Here is an 18,287-nt window from a genome sequence, read left to right on the forward strand (position 1 = left end):
TGAATATTTCAAAATCAAATCGCTGAAATCTGTTCTTGTCCTAGGAGGAGCTTCCTCCTGCTGGACGCTCTGAGACCAGGAAGGACATGGCCAGGGCTGGCTGCATCTGATTTCCTGGATGACTTTGTGGGGTGGACCCACCTCCCTTGGCAGAGACCTGAGGGTACGTGTGGCAGAGATACTGGATAGCCCTGTTTTGACCCCTCCTTGGAAAAGGAAGAGCTTGCCATTCACAGTTCACAGATGGGGACACTGAGGCCCTGAAGCAATCAGTGCCACACCCCAAGTTAAACAGTAAGTCAGGCAGTAGCCAGCACCTCCTGGGAACCCAAAAATCCTGCCTCCTGGCTCAGAATCTTCCTTAGCTATGTGACCTTGGACAAGTGACTTAGGTCTCTAAGCTTGTCTCCAAGTTGGGACTTTCCTAATAGAGCTAAGTCACAAAGCTTTGGGGAGAAATCAATGAATAATGCACATAAATTCATTTGCAGGGAGCCTGGCACAAAACAGGTGTTAAGTGAGTGCTCTTGTTGTTGTTGTTATTATTATTATTATAGCAGATGACAGTTTTTAATTCTGCATACTTTGTCTGCTTTGTCACAAGAGTCTAAATGTTATTCAGCAGTATGACCCTCTCTCCAGGTTTAGGGGGAACCAAGAGCAGGAAGGGTTAAGGTGGAGGTAAGGGTGACAGTGGGGTGGGGCACTGAAATGCTATCTTATGCCATATCTTGCTCCCATTTCTGACATTCTCTGTGACCTTGGACCATTCTCTCTCTCTCTCTCTCTCTCTCTCTCTCTCTCTCTCTCTCCTCTCAGGCCCTTTGTTCTTGATGCATCCAAATGACAGTGTTGGCTGCTTGGGCACTGCAGTAAGAACCCACCCCAGGAGGCCAGGAGAACCCCAAACCCACAGGGGCCATTGGAGGAGGAGGAAGCCCCCCCAATAGCCCCAGGGGGCAGCCTGACAGGGAACCCCCAGGAGCTGGAGAATGCAGGCTGCCCAGTGTTGCCAACTCAGTGGCCTCTGCCGGGCCCTGCAAGAGTCCTCCCACGCCCTCCTCCCAGGCTTGGCCCCAGAGAGGCAGAGATCCCCTCAGGAGAGGCCCCTCCTGCCCCCCTACTCTGCACTCCCTGTGGAGCCGGCTTGGCTTCGTCAAAAGCAGGGCCCATCAGGGTGGAGGCGGCGATGTGTCAGCTGGTATTCAGGCTCTGGTTGTGCGCTCAGTTCGCTCCCCCTCCCCATCTCCCCAAATCCACCCACCCACCCCTTTACCCACTGCTTGGGGCCTTCTGGGTGGCAGCACTTCACAGAGAGAGAGAGACAGAGGAGCAGCCTTGAGCCCTTGGCTGTTGGGGGTGGGGGGAACTGACTCACTTGGCCCCCTTCTTGGTGCCGATGGGGCAGCTCCCACACCCAGGGTCGCCGGCCCCCGGTCAGGTCCCTGGGTTTGGGAAAGGAAACTGCAGCCCGCCGCGCCTGACCCGAGCCGGCTGAGGATGCGCTCTGCGCGCAGGGACCCGCTGGCCCCCGGGCCGGGAGGCGATGTGTAGGCAGCGACCCCCCAGCACAGGCTCGCTCCCGCGGCCGCCTGCTGGGGCCACCCTGGCCGCGGGCCCGCCGGGACGCCCCTGCTCGCCGCGCCCCTCCCTGGGCCGTGGCGCGTCCCCCGAGTCTCGCAGTATTTTCTTCCTGCACCTTTAAGAAGACCGTTGCTCCGTGGTGGGATGGTGTGTTAAAGCCACACAGAGGAAGTTACGCAGCCCGGATCAGACCGAGAGATAAAAGCCCCGATGGTGATCGTGAGTGATGGCAAGAGGATTTAGCCTCGGCATTAACTTAGAGCCGAGTGCAGGGGGGCAGTGAAGCGCCCCGCCATCTGGCCCGCGCCGCGCCGGGGGGATGCCCCGGCGCCCCCAGAAGCAGCCGCGAAGCCCACCCGGGCCGGGGGCTGCCGGGCGCGCGAGCGCGGGTCCTCCCGGAGCCGCCCAGGGGACCCAAAAAGTTTGCACTTGTTAGCGGCGACCTCCCGCTCCGCCCGGGCGGGCGATGCGGGCGGCGCGGGCGGCCCCCTCCCCCGGCCCGCGTCTCCGGGACGGCTGCGGGCGGCCCCCCCGGCGGCCGGAGGGCTCCCCAGCCCCGATCTGACGGCGGCGGCGCGGCGGCCACGGCGGCGGCGGAGCGGCGCGGGGAAGGAGCACCGGCGCGCAGCCCTCCGGCCCTCGCCCCCACCCAGCGCCATCCAGAGGGGAGGCGCAGCGCCAGAGGGTGGCGGTCCTCGGCCTCCCGGGTCTCCGCTCCGGGAAGCCGCTCCGAGCCGGGGTAAGGCGGGCAGGGAGAGCCCGGGAGGCGAGCGGGGGCAGAGGCGCTGCGGCTCGCCAGGCTGGTTTCATTTTTAAAGGGCTTTGGTGACCGTGCCGGCTCTCCCGGGGCCCTGGAGCCACTTAAAGCAGCCGAGCGAAGGCTGGGATGCAAAAGTTATTTGGTAGCGGCTGCTACTAGAGGAGGACTGGAGTGGCCCCGAGAGGGGTGTGTGAGTGTGCGTTTGTAGCAGCATCTTAAAGGAGTAGCTTGTCTTTCTGGCTGGCTCCCCCACCCCTTCTTTCCCCGCCATGCGTGCGTGTGTGGAGCGGGGATGGACGTTGCAAAAATGCTTGGATTTGTTTATGAAATGGAAATTAACTCTTCTCCAGCGCCGCTCCCCCACCCCAATTTAATCACCACCATCCAGAGCTACCCCATCCCGTGCCCTCCCATCTCTGCAAACTGGAGGACGTGTGAGTTGCACGGAGAACTCTTGACCAGCCAAGGACGGAAACTTCTTTCCGTGCGGTAGAGGGTCGGGGCTGGGGGGCGGACGGAGGTAAGGACCGGCTTGAGCGCCGTGCGGAGTCGAACTCGAACCGGGGGAAGCAGAGGCAGCGAGAAGGCGGGAAGAGGACCGCGAGCTCCGAGTCCGCCCGCTCCGGAGTAAGTCGCAGTTCTGGGCGGGGTGGGTGGCGGTGGTGGCGGCGGCGGCGACAGGGTCGCTGCTGGCAGCAGCGCCTGGAAAAAGAATGCAACTAATTCGCGGGCGTTTTGCTCGGTGTCTTTTAATTAAGTGAGACGATGCTAAATGAGGGGTACCCTCAATGCTGACCGGGCCTTTATTAAAGGCTGGATTATCAATTGCTCTCGTGGTTTGCACACAACTTCGGAAAAGCAAGAAGCCGCGGCGGGTTTGCCGGGCTGGTCCATGTGCAATGCACACGGTTTGCAGCCGGCCGGAAGCACAGACTGGACCTCCACTCCTGGCCGTTTGCGGTCCTAGGTGGCCCCGCCCTCCGGCCCGCGGGGACCCACCGGCGCGACCCCAGCCGCCGCGGCCTCCTGCTCGTGCCCCGCCCCCAACTTTCCAGGGCTCCCTGGCCGCCGAGAAGGGCTCGGGGGCAAACCGGGGCCAGAGAAAGCTCCAGTTGCGGAGCCGGGACACCTGGGCTGCCGAAACCCGCCCATTGAGCCGATGGTGAGCGCTGGACACCTACAGGGCAGCTCCGAGGCGGGAACGGGAAGGTGACTCGGGTCGCTATCCCTCCTCGTCCCCCCTCCCAATATCCCCCAAAGCAAATTTCACCCCCTCCACCGACCGGCAGGGAAGGAAGAGGAAACCTGTCGGAGGGGCTGGGGCCCCCAGAACCCCCGACGCGCTCCCCAGTCCCCCCAGGGGCCCGCGCCCGCGGAGGCAAGTTTCCCACAAGGCGAGGGCGCAGCCGGCAACTCCGAGAGAAGCCAGCTCGCGAGCCCAGCCAGCTCCGAGAGGCGCTAATTCAATAAGACAGAAATCTGAGTTCAGAAATCCTGATAAAATCTAATTTTCGGGTTTTAATACCCTGGCTATCAGCCCCTCCTTGATTCCCGAGGACTCTTAAAAGAAAATAAAGCGCATTGATTCTATCTGTTTCTGAGAGCTGCAGTTTCTTAATAATATCAGGTGAAGATTTATTTTCCAAGGAGAAAACGATCCACCAGGATACAACCTCTTACTCTGAAATTTCCCTTGCCGGCTTCTCCCTGCCATCGCCTCGTTATTCCCGGGGTTCTTGCGGCTCTCCCCCCCCCTCCCCTTTTTGCTTTTTTGGCAAAAGCCGACTGTAATATTCGAGCGCTGAGCTCACAATTCCCCCTGCGATGCCAGCAACGCAATCAACGCCCAGTTGATTGACTGGTTGTAAACACATTTTCCCCTGGCAGATTTTGTTGTTGTTGCCCCCCACCCTCCGTTTTCCAGGGAATGCGTGGCATTTAAGTCAACAAAACTGCAAAGCAATTAATAAATTTGCAAGTTGCCCCGCACGCGGCCTCCAGGCTGAGCTTCGCTGCCTGCTCAGCCTGCCTCGCGCCCCGCGCCATCCCAGCCCGGCCAGGCTGGTCCTGCGGCTGAAGCCCGCAGCTGGGCCCTCCTTAAGAGCCGCAGCCCTGCGCCCTGGTCGTCCCTAGCCATCAGGAGCTCCCTACCTGTTAGGGAACAGTCGGGAGTCAGCTTCTAGAAGAATTAATTAGAGGCATGCTGTTTTCTGGGCAGCTCCGAGCTCTGGTAGAGGCGTCCAAACCTCTGCCGGCCGAGCTATTTTATTTTTACTACATTTTCTCAGGTTGTAAAAATAGACCTGGGCACGTTCTTTCTGGGAGTTTTCTAGCAAGGAGCGCATTCAAGGCCGGGCTGACTCTATAACAGGTTTCTCTCAACAGCCAGGGGTGAAACGGGAAAATGTGGTCCTGGTTGGGTCCTCATTCATCTGCATTAGGAGACCTTCATCCTGAGAGAGGGGCAGAGGCCCACTTAACGCAGATGGATGAGTCCCGCTCTGGGCATGGAGATCAGGTCGCCTAGCTAGGGGCTTCTCCCAGAGCAGATATGTTCAGCACGGAGGCGGGCAGTGTCTGGCCTTCAGTTTCTCATTTTTGGCAAGCCATTGTTTGTATCTGGGTATAAGTGGGGCTTCATGAAAATATAGTTAACTCCCCAGAGACCTCCCGTGAACAGTGGCTCAAAAGGATGTCAGATGAAGAGTCAGGCTGCCATTTGCATTATTTGGGAATTGAAATGCATAATCATGGGCATAACAACCAAAATAATTAATAACACAGACATTTTATGCTGTAACTCATTGCAGTAACCTTTGCCCTGTTGACCAGTTCTTTGGGCTAGGCTTCCATGCTGCTGACTGGACTCGGATTGTCCTGGTGATGTATTAAGTGCCTGGGATCACCACATCATCCGAGCCATGTGTTTCCCAGTAACATTTGTATTAGTTATATCTATTTTGGTTTTTAAATAATTACCAGAGACTTAAAATAGTAAAGCAGTAATCCTAATAGTGATCCATTTATAGACATACCCTTCAAAGATGACTGCAAAATGTTGGCCTTGATCAGAAAATCTGATATGACAAAACATTATCATTTCTGTGGAAGTATTCAATATCTTAGTTTCTTACTGTTAAAAAAAAAATTAAAGTCGACATTTCAGATTGTACCTGCGATTGAAGAGGTAGTTGTCAATGTCTACTGTTTCTTTGTTGGCCACGCGTGACCCACTCTGTTTGTACCTGTAGGTGTGGCCTCATCTGCAAATAGTTACAGTCTCCCCGCCTCCTTTAACAACTCTGACACTTTGACTTGCAGGGCGTGGTATTTTAAAGCGACCATTAACTGTTGGCTCCTGGGCCTGGGGCCCTTGGGCAGACACTTCTGCTGCACCCATGAATGGTGAGAAAACACCTCACCTTTTTAATAACGTGCCCGATCTCCAAATGTGCAACTCCAATATTAATAAAAATAACCCAGTTTTCTCGGGAGATCTTGCTAATGCAGCCTCATTTTTTGCACATTCTGCCAGAGAGCTTTTGTTCTTATACATCCCTAATCTCCCCTCTTTTAATTTGTTGCAGGTGTTGTTGCTAATGAGTGCTCCCGCTCTCTCCTCTCTCCTCCTTTCTTACAATGAAAGACAAGCCAGACCCTGGGATTCTGGGTGGATGGAGAGCTGGAGTCTCAGGAACTTCCTAATAAGTTGCTGATAAGTTGCTGGTGGCTACCAGCCAAGGTCAGCTGGCCCCCATTAGTGCCTGTCCCCACCAAAGCAGAGCCAAACAGCCTGCCTGGTTAACACCTCAGTCGCTTTTTATTTCCAGTCCAGCTGCCCAGTTGTTGATACTTTTGTCCATATGAAAAGAAATCTCTTTTATTGGACTGAGATGCCAAGTCCAGTCCCAAAGAGGGAACACGTTTGCAGCTAACATGTATACCTCCTGATTTTATTTTATCTTTACAATGCAGGCTGGAGGTTTGTTACGCAGTTGTGTTGAGCACATCCCACGTTAAGGGCCTTTTAAAGACCTGGATTGATTGGAAGGACAAAAATTAAAAGCAATCTGATCCAGCCCCATGCCGGATCCCTGCGGATTGTCTCCTTATCCCATTTCCATCCACTGTCACAATTTGAGAGTCGGCTTGATTTGATCAGATCCACCTCCGGGGGAGGTGGAATGCCAAGGTTACAAGGACGCAAAGTTACGGGCAACTTTTTGATCTGCCCATCAGCAGTTTGAGAAACGCTGGCTCTGAATTTCCTGTATCGGTCTTTCGGGAAAAACAAGCTCCTCACTGTTTGCAAACCTGCAGTGCTTGAGGCTCTGGGACATCCCAGCTGCCATCGCCTGGTAGATGTGGCATTTCCATGCTGAGGCTGCGAGTCCCAGCTGACCCTGCCGCTGCCTCTCCAGGGCCTCTCTGGGCCGTGCCCCTGCGGACTGAGCAGCCATGCTGCACCTGCTGGCTCTCTTCCTGCACTGCCTCCCACTGGCCTCTGGGGACTACGACATCTGCAAATCCTGGGTGACCACGGATGAGGGCCCCACCTGGGAGTTCTACGCCTGCCAGCCCAAGGCAATGCGTCTGAAGGACTACGTCAGGGTGAAGGTGGAGCCCTCGGGCATCACGTGTGGAGACCCCCCTGAGAGGTTCTGCTCCCATGTAAGTGCACCCTCAGCCGATCTCTGGCTCAGTCCGCAGGGGAGGGGGCCTGGGGCAGACCCTTGGGGTGGTGAACCCAGCAGGAGGGACAAGTCACAAGGCTGACTCCTGTGTCTTGGATTGGGACCAGGTCTTTGTCTCACCTTGGAAATGGGCCAAAGCATAGCAGCCCTTGGGTCATGTGACACTCTCTGGGGTCAGGGCAGTTTTGGCCAGCTGACCACAGGATGGTTTTCTCTCAGGAAGAGAGTAGTATTCCCAGTTCTGCAGCCTCAAAGGTAAGCCCCGCCTCCCTGTAGGAAGTCTGCCCCTGGGCGAGTGAGTGAGCCAAGGACTGGACCTGCCTGGGTTCTTCCCTTCCACTGCGCAGTCTCCTCGTCCACCCAGCCCAATCCATTAGACAGCTATGAGGCCAGCGTGTGCCAGCACAGAGCTGGCGCTTTGCAGAAAAGGGTTGCAAGAAGGGATTCAAAGAGGAGGGCAGGGTCAGACTGGGAGGGACAGGGCAGCAGTGACCTTTCTAGTTCCATCCCTGTGTGTGATGACCACAGTCACAGATAGGTCAGGGGAAGGAAGGCATTCTGGCCTTGTCCCTTGAGTCTCCAGTCAGAGGATACAGAATGTGCCGGCACTCGGGGAATGTTAACAGCACAGTAATAGCAGAAATGGGGCTGAGAGCTAACGCGTCACTCTGTGGAGTCCCCCCAGACCCCCAGGCTCCGCCAGCCTGATTCTCTGTCATATAAAGTAGCAGGTTTAGGGGGTGGCCTCCAGACCAGCGACATCTCTGGACTCTGTTCTACCATCTGTAAAATGGGCACGCCAACGGAGCACACTCATAGGGTAGTTGGAAGGAGTTGGTGGCTTGAGGAACATCTCTTCACAATAGGGTTGGGCACAGAGCAAGTCTCCTGTAGGTGTTAGCTGTTGGCACTCCAGCAGTCAGCTGGGAAGACTGGGGCAGCAGAGGCAAAGGCCCCAAGGCCCGTGGCCAGGGTCTCACGCCAGGAGGTGGTGGAGCTGTGATTCCCGCTGAGTGTCTGGCTCCCAAGTGGCTGAGCTAAACGGCCTCCCCCCACCCCCCAGCAGGAGCTCTCCGGGCCCCTCCAGCAGGAGGCTGGGTAGGGCACCAGGCTGCAGCCACAAGAGGGGCTCAGAGTCATCTTCCAGGTGGCTGGTGTCTCTGAATGTCCTTGGAGGAGCCACCAGGCCTGGGGTTATGGCAGGGCCACCCGGTGTCCCCACCTGGGCTTCCTGAAGTTCTCAGTCCTGTGGGACATCTTCAGTCCCAGCACAGAGCAGCCTGGGAAGGTCGGTTCCCACGTGGGCTTGTCAGTGGAGATAAGGCTGTCACCGTGGGTGGTGGCTGGGCCAGGGCCAGCTGGGGAGGGAGGGGGAAGCAGCACAGGGCTGGGAGCCAGGGCTGGATCGCATAGTCCGTGGGCATCACTGCTATGGGGACCGCAGGGCCACATTGGCTCAGGGACAGGCCAGGGGGCTGGGCCCTGAAAGTCAGGGTTAAGGCCAAGCGGGGAGCCTGGTTCTGAGTCCACATCTTGGTCCACCTGCTCCCTGGCAGAGTCAACCTCTGCTCCTTGTGTAGAGCCTCAGCTTTATTTTTTTCCTCTTAAGTATTTATTATTGTCTTATTATGGCAGGGGAGTGGGACTGTTAAATGGTAATTCACAGGAGGGACTTCCAGTCCAGGGATCAAGGGATGAAGATGACCATCAAATGCTAGTCCGAGGCCCTCTCCTGGTCAAAGCCAGCTCTGAGGGACCCCTGGCCCTGGACTGCCCTGCCTCCCCCCACAGACAGCACCCTGCGCAGCTTCCCAGGGGCAGCGGCGCCCCTACAGGTCCTGATGCTGGCCGAACCTGAGCCCTGGGGTCTTGAAGGAGCGCTCCCCCCCCCCCCCCCGCTCCTTTCCTGGAAGGCAGGTGAAGAGGGCAGGGAGGAAGGTCAGCATCCAGAGACCCCGCGTGGCCAAGTCCTCAGCGTCTCGCCACCTGTTTGGTGGATGTGAATATTTCATGACGGCTCTGCCTTTGATTACAAATGTGGACACAATATGAGTCTGGGAGGCTGCTGGCAGGTGGAGGCTGGCTTCTGCAGGGAGGTGAAGTCACCTCCAGTCTGGATTCAAACGTAGCACCACTGTGTACCATGGCCCCTCCTGGACAGGTCCACGGCATTTCCCATTTAATCATTTCTAGGATGCCCCAGGGTGAGGCCTGCTCTGATCCCTCCTTGGGGATTAGGAAGGGTTGCCTAAGTCCTGTCAAGGTCACCGTGTAGAGGGCAGGCCAGGAACTTGTCTGTAGCTGGTCATGTGCACACCTGCAGGTGGCACAGTCCGCCCTCTCTGAGCTTCTGACCTCCCTGAGCCTTGTTTCTTCCTCTTTCGATGGAGACAGTACTGAGGAGGGTCACAGTGCTGGTGGGAGGACACAGCCTGGCCATGCATGCGCTGGGCACTTGCTGGCATCAAGTAGGTGCCCCACGGTTAGTGACTGCTACTAGGTTATTACTATTGTTACTCCTGTGGCTCTGGCCCACCTTTCCTCCCTCCTCCCTCCGTCCCTCATTCCTTCTTTCCCTCCTCCCTCCGTCCCTCATTCCTTCTTTCCCTCCCTGGAGTTCTCTGCCTCTCTCCAGCCTGGGGACACCTACATTCCTAGTCTCCAGGCAGCAGGCAGAGAGGATTCTTGCCCAGGGAGTCTCTAAACGCCTCCAGTCAGAGCAGGTGGCTGACCAGCCACCAGGGGGCGCAAGAGCAGCAGCCAGCCCACCCGATGCCCCTCAGCCTTGCAAAGGTTCAGTGGGTCCCTGCTCCCCTGCGCCCCTCCTTTGGCAGATGTGGGCCTGCCTGTCCCAGCTTGCAGCCGTCCTAGGCGTGAGCCCAGGACTTAAGAGGGGCCGAGGGGCAGCGCTGTCTTCAGATCCTGCGTGCAGACCCTCTCTCCCAGGCCTCCTGCCTGTCCTCTGACAAGGCCACCTGAGAACCAAATTGTAAATTCCAGCCTGGCGAGGAAGGGGAGGGAGATGAAAGACAAGATAAATGAATAAATAAAAGCCTATTGGCTCTAAATGCACAAGGAGAATTAATAGGGATGAGCTCTCAACCGAGGATTCTTGGGCAAGGACAAAATTTCAATGAGGGCTGCCGGGGAGCAGAGGCAAGCCCCTCCCGCAGTTCCCAGGGCTGGGAGGGGGACAGGGCTCAGCCAGCACAGGCTGCTCACCCTCCCAAGGCAACTGCTGTTCCCAGGCCCCCTCTGGGATGGAGAGGGCGTGGAGAGGCCTGAGGGCAGCCCCATGGTGCTCTGCGAGAGGCCACCTGCCAGTTACCTGTGCTCCCATGAGAGCAAGGGGGCACCCTTTGTGCCACCGGGATGAAAGTTGACCCCTTGAGACTCGGGTGAGAGACTGGGTCAGCCTACCCTGCCCAGGCAGGGCAGCCCTGGCCCCATTCCACACCTCTGAGCAGCACCAGCCTCACTGGGTTAGAAGTGCAGAATCTAGGGCCCTGCCGCAGACCTGCTGGGTTAAAATCTGCATTCTCTTTTTTTTAACAAGAGAGCCAGAGGATTCTGCTGGATAGACGCAGCATCTGGTTCATGGAGGTGAAGCCTGTTATTGATGAAGGAGATCTGCGGGTCCTGTGGGATCTTTGCAGGTTTAGGAGAGAGGACAGGCAGGCAGGAGGGGCACAGAGGGTCCTGAGAAAGGCACGGGGCTACAAACTGGAATCCCCAGGTGCATGTGGGACCTTGCCATCGCTGGGACCCGGGCTGCACTCTGAGACTTGGGAAAGGTTCCAGAGAGGGAGAGACAGCACTATATTCTGGAGAGAGCTACAAGCCTGGAATTCAAGCTGGGAGCTCATATCCTAGCACTGCCACCTGCAGGTTCCATTACCTGGAGCGAGTCATTCAGATTCTCCAAGCCTCAGTTTCCCCATCTGTAAAGAGGGATACGATCATGACTGCCCCATGGCCTTCCTGGGAGAAGAAGACACCTCTCAAAGTCTGCAGGGGCTTAACTGACAGTGTGAATTCTGTTCTACTGAGAGGTTTGAGTCTTATCTCCTGTCCAGTCTTGATCATCCCGCTCTGTCCACGTGGAAATGGATGAACACTGAACTTTTCATGTAACGAGACTCCAGAGAGAGATTGGAATCCATTCTGTGTGACCTTCAGGATGAGATTTAGCCTCTCTGAGCCTGGTTTCTTCAAGTCATGGCTATTAATAGACCATGCACCGGGGGCCTGTCGGGAGCTCGGGGCCTGGCACATAGCAGATGCTCAATTTATGCTGGCTATTAGCCCCAGTGCTCTACCTGCAGATGTTTGCTTCCCCTTGGAAACTCCTCGAAGGCAGGTCACCTCTGCAGTCCTTGCCCACTGCACGTTGATAGAACAAATGGGTGGATGGGAGGAATGGTGAGATCCAGGGAGGCTTCTTGGAGGAGGAAGCTGTCTTGAAGGAAGAACGGGGGTTTTCCAGTTGGAAGCCCCTGCTTCTCACCACTGCAGCCCCTGTTCCGGCAAGTCTGCAGTCGATGAAGCCTGGGGTTTGCACAGCTCTGTCTTCGTCAGCCTCCACAAGCGCCTTTGGGCACTGAGCTGCTCACCCTTCAACTTCAGCTCTCAATCTCCTGAAGTGCCCGAGGCAGGGCCCAGCCTGGGACAAGAATAGTTCCATGAGGTGACATCTTGTGGCACAGGGATGTCTCCAGCCCAGGAGCAGACATGAGGAGATGGGGCACTGTCACGGAGCATCAGCCCGCGGGCCCACGGGGTCAGATCTTTGCTTTCTGGCCCTTCTCATGGGAGCAGGTTTGGGTCAGATGCCCCAGGGAGGGCGGGGGCTGCTCAGTTGGGGTACTGTGGGGACCCAAAAGGCCTGGAAGAGACATCTTTCCAGAGGGTCAGAGACATGGGCCACTCTGCCGGCCCCTCTTCCGTTCCGCTCCCGACGCTGGTCTGGGTAGATTTTCCTTTGGGCGTTTCTGAGCGGTTATGGCGAGCTGCTCCAGCCCCGTGTGCCCTGGGGCAGGCTGTGGGGGCTCACCCGCAGCCCTCCCTGCCGCGCTGGGATGGGGCCCGCCAGGCCCCGCCACGCCCTCCCCCTCTGCACTGGGGCACTTTGGCTCAGTCCCTGAGACTCCAGCCTGAAAAACGGGAACGATGTTTTCACAACCTGGAAGGAGTCTGAGGACTGAGGAGGACGGGCGTGTGGAGCCCTCGGCTGGGCGCCTGCGCAGAATGAATGCCCAGGAGAATAAAAAAGGACTGTTTGGCCGTTTTAGTGTTTCTCCTTCTCGAATGTAGCTTGAGGGGCAAAAGGAGGAGAAGGTGATGGGCAGAAGATGACCCGAAGGCCAGGCAGGCTGCCCAGGCGTGGGCCTCCAGCTCAGACTGGGGTCCTGCGAGTTTCCAAGAAATGGGGGCCAGGCCAAAGGACCCAGAGGACAGGGCGTGTGTGGATGACAGAGGGTGGACAGGCTGTCCACCTGGCACCCCATCCAGGTCCCTGCAGGGCTGTGAGCAGGAATGTCACTGTGCCACTTGACACAAGAATATCCCAGGGCTTCCCAGGGTCCTCTTGCAGGGACAGGGGGGCGGGAGCACCCTTCTTCCGTCTGTGCTGTCCACTCTCTGCAGTTAGGAGGGATTAGGCCCAGGGCTCTAAGAGGAGGAGGGTGGAGGAGGGGCGGAGGTGAGAGCCACCCACAGCACGGCAGCGCCTGGCCCTGGGGTGGACCCCAGCTGACCAGGCCACACCATGTGGCCCCTTGCCTCCCCTCCCACATGTGTGCACCCCAGGAACAGTGTGGACTGCAGACCTGATTCTAGCACCAGCCAGGATGGAGGCTGGCCCACCTGTGGCCTGGCCAGGGCCCCCAGGCCGTGTGGATGCGCGGTTCCCTCCTGGGCGAGCCCCGGGTGATGCAGGAATGGCAGAGGAGCGGGAGCGGTCCTGCGGCTTTGTGGGATCTGATTAGTTTTTCAGCAGCAGCAGATTTGCTTGAATATATGAAATGTGTTTCTGATTCCCTGAGCACACACCGACTGCCGGCAGGGGCAGCCAGGGTGCCCGTGGCAGGTGCCCGCGCCTGGGGGGTTCCAGGCCCAGCCCAGGGAGACCGAGCCAAGCCCCGAGCCTCAGTTTCCCCAACTGTGCCACAGGGGTGTGTGGCTGGATTAGCTGCTCTACCACATGGCCCTCTAGCACATTCCCACCGTGGCTAGTCCAGGACGTTTCCATCCCCCACGGTGAAACCCGTAGGATTCAACATGGCTCTGATCCCCCTCCCACCCCTGCAACACCGGTCTCCTTTCCGTTTCTGTGGATGACTTACTCTGGACATTTCATATAAATGGAATCATCCAATGTGGCCAGCCTGGTGGGTGTGAAGTAGTATCTCATTATGGTCTTGATTTGCATTTCTCTGTGGAGTATCTTCTCAAGTGCTTATTGGCCATTTGTCTATTCTTTGGGGGAAAATGTCTATTTATTCAAGTCTTTTTGCCCACTATTTCATTGGATTCTTTTTGTGGTTGAGTTGTACATGCTCTTTATATATTCTGAATACTAGACCCTTATCCATAGCAAATATATATTTGAAAATATTTCCCCCATTCTGTGGATGATCTTTGCCATCTCTTGATGTATCCTTCGGTGCACAAAATCTTTAATTTTAGTAAAGTCCAGTTTGTGGATTTTTTTTTTTCCTTTTGCTGCTTGTGCTTTGGTGTCTTATCTGAGAAACCATAGCCAAGAGTAAGGTCATGCGTTTACCCTTATGTTCTCTTCTAAAGCATTTGTAGCTGCACCTCTTATGTTTAGGTCTCTGGTCCGCTGGGATCTAGTTCCTGTGTTTGGTGTGAGGCAGGGGCCCCGTGTTTTCCTTGCATGTGGCTATCCGGTGTTATTGGCACCGTTTGCTGAACAGCCTGGTCTTTCCCATTACATGTTCTTGGCATCCTTGCCAGGGTCAGCTGGCCATAGGTGTGTGAATTCACTTCTGGACTCTCAGATCTGTTTATCAAAGCAGTGAGCATCCTGTGTGCAGTCCTTCATCAGACCCTTCCAGATATCCTGCCTGGGAGAAACTACTGCTATCCTCCTGTGCCCACTTCACAGATGCGGAAACTGAGGCTCCAGTACTGAGGTGTGGCATTGACGTTCCAACTCGGATCCCAGGCAGGTAGTGACTGTGCTGTGGCAAGGCCTGAGGGCCGGGGGCAGGGAGCCAAACGCTCCCACAACCCCCCCCCCCACTTTTCCTCTCCTGCCTTTCCCTGGTTTACCTTTTAGGCTGCGATGCTGACTGACCCTCAAAGGAGGGCCACTGGGGTGGGACGCTGTGACTCCCCTGTGGTCTCCCACTATCTCTCCAGCTTCCACCTGTGCCCCTTGTGTCCCCACAGTGCCAGACTCTGGGCCTGCCCCCTGGCCGTGCAGAAAGTACTGGACGTGGTAGGTGCTGACCTCATGCCTCTTGTCCCTCCTCTCAAACAGAGTGCAGCCTCGGGGCGGTCCTAGAGATGGCCTAAGACCAGGGGACCCCAATATCTGTGAGCTCATGGAAACGGCTGCCCAGGGGGAAGTGGGAGCCTGACCTGGCCACAGGTGGCCTTCTGTAGGCTCCGGGAGCACAGAGCAAAGGCACCGAGGGGTCAAGTCAGGGCCTCCCATTCCTCCCAGTGACTTCCTTCAGCCCCCCAAGAGGGAGCAGAGAGGCCCAGCGGCCCCAGCATAGCCCTGGGCTCCCCAGGAGGGAGTGGAGCCTGGGGACAGGAGGCATCTCACACCAGGCCCCCATCCATCCGCTCGTGCCCTAGATTTGACGTCTCGTGGTGGCATCGGTGGGGGGACATGGGATATGTCCTGGAGGTCACCTGTGGCCAGTGGGGTCTGCACCTGCTCCTGCAAGGTGGGTGAGGTTGACACATTCTCTTTCGGGCCATCTTGTCACCTGTCAGTGGAGACATTCTTAGAGCTGGCTCTTGCAAGCCCAAGGGGATCAAGAGTCCCTTTCCCAGCCCATCTGTAAGCCATGGTCCCCCTTGGTGGCAGCACCATGAAGGTGACAAGGAGAGAATGTTCTGTGACAGGTGGCAGGGTCCAGGGTGAGGTGGGACAGGGGGGTGGTGGGTATATCAGCAATGGCTGCAAAGATGCATTCTCCATGATCTGCAACCGGGTCTGGGTGGCGTGTGGTCAGCGGGAGCTCGGAGAGTATCTGGAGCCTGGGGAGGGCACCTTCTATAGCCACGTGCTGGAGCCTTCCCAGTGTGCCCCATGTTGTGGCCTTTTGTCTTCTCACCAAGACCAACAGCTAATACAGTGCTGCAGATGAGGAAAGGGAGGCCCAGAGAGGCAGAGACTCCTAGTCCAGATTGCACAGCCAAAGCCAGGATATGTTCCCCAGGGCCCTGACCACTGTCCCACCCTACCTTGTTCTATGACTGAGAGTCTGAATGGCGGCTTTGATGGTAGGCACCACAAAGGGGCCTCCTCGGTTGGAAGGAGCTGAACTCCCCATGGTTACGGTCCCTCCAGATCCAAACCTAGGGGTTTCTAGAGCTGCCCCTCCCCTGTGAAAGTCCTGCAGCCGCTCTGCCAGGACCCGCCTCCTCCCGAGCACTTTGTCTTGAGTCCTTAGGGCCTCTTTAGCCTCCCCTTCCACTCCTTTCTGCTGCCCAAGTCATTTGTCCACTTGACTCCAAGGGCCGGCCAGGGAAATCAGAGCAGTGAGCCTCGTCCTCGTGCCCTCCGCGGGAACAGACGTCTGCCGTTGGGCAAAAGGTGACAGGGAGGCCAGTACGACAGCCCGCGGGTGTCCCGGGAGCTCCCATGGGCCACGCGGAGCCCCTTGGCCCCCAGGCTGCAGAGAGCAAATGGGTCCACTGTGGAATTGCAGGCTCTGGAGCGTCCCTTCCCTTAGGACTCAAGAGCAGCCAAAGGCAGGTGGCAGCAGGAGAAGCCAGCTGTCCAGAGGGCACCTTGTCTCTGCCCTGTCCCCTGCCCCGCCGGCACCAACCGGAACCTTTGCCAACAGCTGTGCACCTGGCACCACCCTGCGGCCTCCAGGGGGATGGGGCTCCCTCTGCACTGGCTGCCAGGAGCTGAGTGGCCTCACCCAAGGCTCTCCCCTTGGGGGTGAAGATTCCCTGCCTGTGTGTCGACCTCAGAGCCCCTCTTTTCTGGATTTCTGGATTCTGCTGCTCAAGGAGGGAGAGAGAGAAAAGCAGAAAACAATACCTGCTGACACCCAGGAAGACCCGGGGGGCCAAAGGCAGGAGGCCAGCTTGTCTCAGTAGCAGAACCCCAGCGCAGGAGGCTCGCGACTTTAGGGGTCACAGGCCCTTCTGAGAATGTGCGCCACTCTTCCTGGAATAGCACCCACGCTCATTCGTGCAAAGGCTCACCCCTGCACATGCACACGAGGTCGCAAACGCTGTGGGGACTTCCCAGACAACCCAGTCCACCTGGAGAGCCTGGGGTCAGCCATCCAGCCAGAGGATCCTGGCCTCTGGGGCCCTTAAGCTCAGAGTAGTTAAGGTTTGTCTTCTTGTTACTGACTGATCCCCATTGTCTGAGAATTTTCTTGATTCCACACCCTCCTACTCTTGGGAGCAGCAGCAGCTAACATTTATTGCATGCCAAGTGTATACTAAGCACTTAACCTAAAGTGGCTCATTGAATTCTCACAGAAGGCTTTAAATGAACGCCAGTTTGGAATGAGTGGTCTCAGATTGAGAGAGGTTAAGCCACTGGCCCCAGGTCACACAGCTTCTAAGTATAGGATGTTGGCATCTCCAGCCTGGGCTGCTTAGACCAGCCCCTACCCCCTGGCCAGGTTGCATCGCTGATGTGAATCCCTGTGACACCTCAGCATGTGCCCGATAGATGGAGGTGGCTTTTGCCCTGCGCTAGGTGCGCACCCTGTCCCTGTCAGCCAGGAGGAAGGGGGGTCAGGGAGGAGCGATGCTGGCACTTCCCCGCCCCCTGCCCTTTGAGCCGTGGTGGAGTCTGCTAATCCACTTATTTGATAATTCACTGATTTCATGTCTGTTTGGCAGGCGCACGCTCCCACGCGCCAGCTCCGGGGAGGCTCCACGGCTTGCCGGGAGGAACCCGAGCTGTTTTTCTGGGGAAGGAGTGGGGGAAACTACACCGACAGTGGACGATAATGGACCTAAAAATAGAGGATGGGGGAGTAGCCAGAGGGGTGCCTGGCGTCTGCCTGGCACCGGGAAGCCCCTACCCTCTCACGCTGGCTTCCTGGGGGTTGGTGGCCTGGGATGGGGGCGAGGGACAAGGAGGGTAGGACACAGGGCTGAGGGGCAGATTGCCCCTCTTGCTGTCACTGGCCACTCTGAGGTGGACCCTTGCCCCCCTTGGGGTCCTCGAGGGAGCAGACTCGCCTCTGGGTGCACACCGCAACCTCGAGGGTGGCCATAGTCAGTCCCTGCACAGGACCTGCCGCAGAGGGTCCCTGGTGGTCTGCGGGGACTCCCCAGGGAGTCTGCCCTGGCGCCACTGCGGGGGTAAAGGTATCTCCACAGCAGGACAGGGAGGGGGTCTCAGAGTGACCCGTCCCACACCTCCTCACCCTTGGGTGGTCTTCCTGAAGGGCCCAACCTCAGGTGGGCAGCTGGGACCAGTGGCACTGGAGGAGGCAGGGCCTCCTCACCCCTGGAGCTGGGCTCAGTGGGAGGCAGATGGCCTCCACCGGGGTCCATCATGCCTCCTGCCCAGGCTGCACCCCAGCCCAGCTGCAGCAGGCCCTAGGGGGGCCTCCAGACTCATCAAAACTCCCCAGGTGGTCCTTGTGCAGCCAAGTTTGAGAACCACTGATGGAGGCCCTCACCCCCCAGCCTCAAGCATCTCGTTGTTTTAAATTCAAAGTCCAGAGAGGGAGAGCGTCCCTCTGCCTGCCTGGCTCTCGAAGCCTTCCTGGTGTCTGAACCCCAGGCTCTCCGTCAGACGAGGGGCAGCCTGGAGTCGCTGGCCCTTGTACCCAGGTTCTTAACTGCTCCCCCTGCGAGGAGGCTGCCACTGGAGCTAGGGCCTTTCTGGAGGTGCCAACTGTCACTCAGGGCGGCCCAGCCAGCCCTGGATTCCCTGCCTTATCTCCTTTGCTCCCCGCCATGCTCCGGCCTCGCCCTGCAGCCTGTGTTCTGACCCTCCACCGCAGGGCCCTCCATGCCTGGCCTGCTGCACCTTGCTGAACCCCACTGCCCCGGGAGCCTTC

General features: G+C 57.6%; 1 protein-coding gene across 1 annotated transcript in view; it reads left to right on the forward strand.

The window, feature by feature from the left end:
* Positions 1-2,225: 2,225 nt before the first annotated feature.
* Positions 2,226-18,287, forward strand: part of Ntng2 (netrin G2) — a 58,798-nt gene continuing 42,736 nt past the window's right edge. Inside the window, exons 1-2 of the mRNA XM_027945605.2 lie at positions 2,226-2,323; positions 6,320-7,015. Of these exons, the coding sequence (XP_027801406.2) occupies positions 6,803-7,015 (213 nt within the window). The 5' untranslated portion in view covers positions 2,226-2,323; positions 6,320-6,802. The remainder of the gene's footprint in view (positions 2,324-6,319; positions 7,016-18,287) is intronic.

The sequence above is a fragment of the Marmota flaviventris genome, chromosome 13 (genome assembly GCF_047511675.1).
Source record: "Marmota flaviventris isolate mMarFla1 chromosome 13, mMarFla1.hap1, whole genome shotgun sequence".
Lineage (NCBI taxonomy): Eukaryota > Metazoa > Chordata > Mammalia > Rodentia > Sciuridae > Marmota > Marmota flaviventris.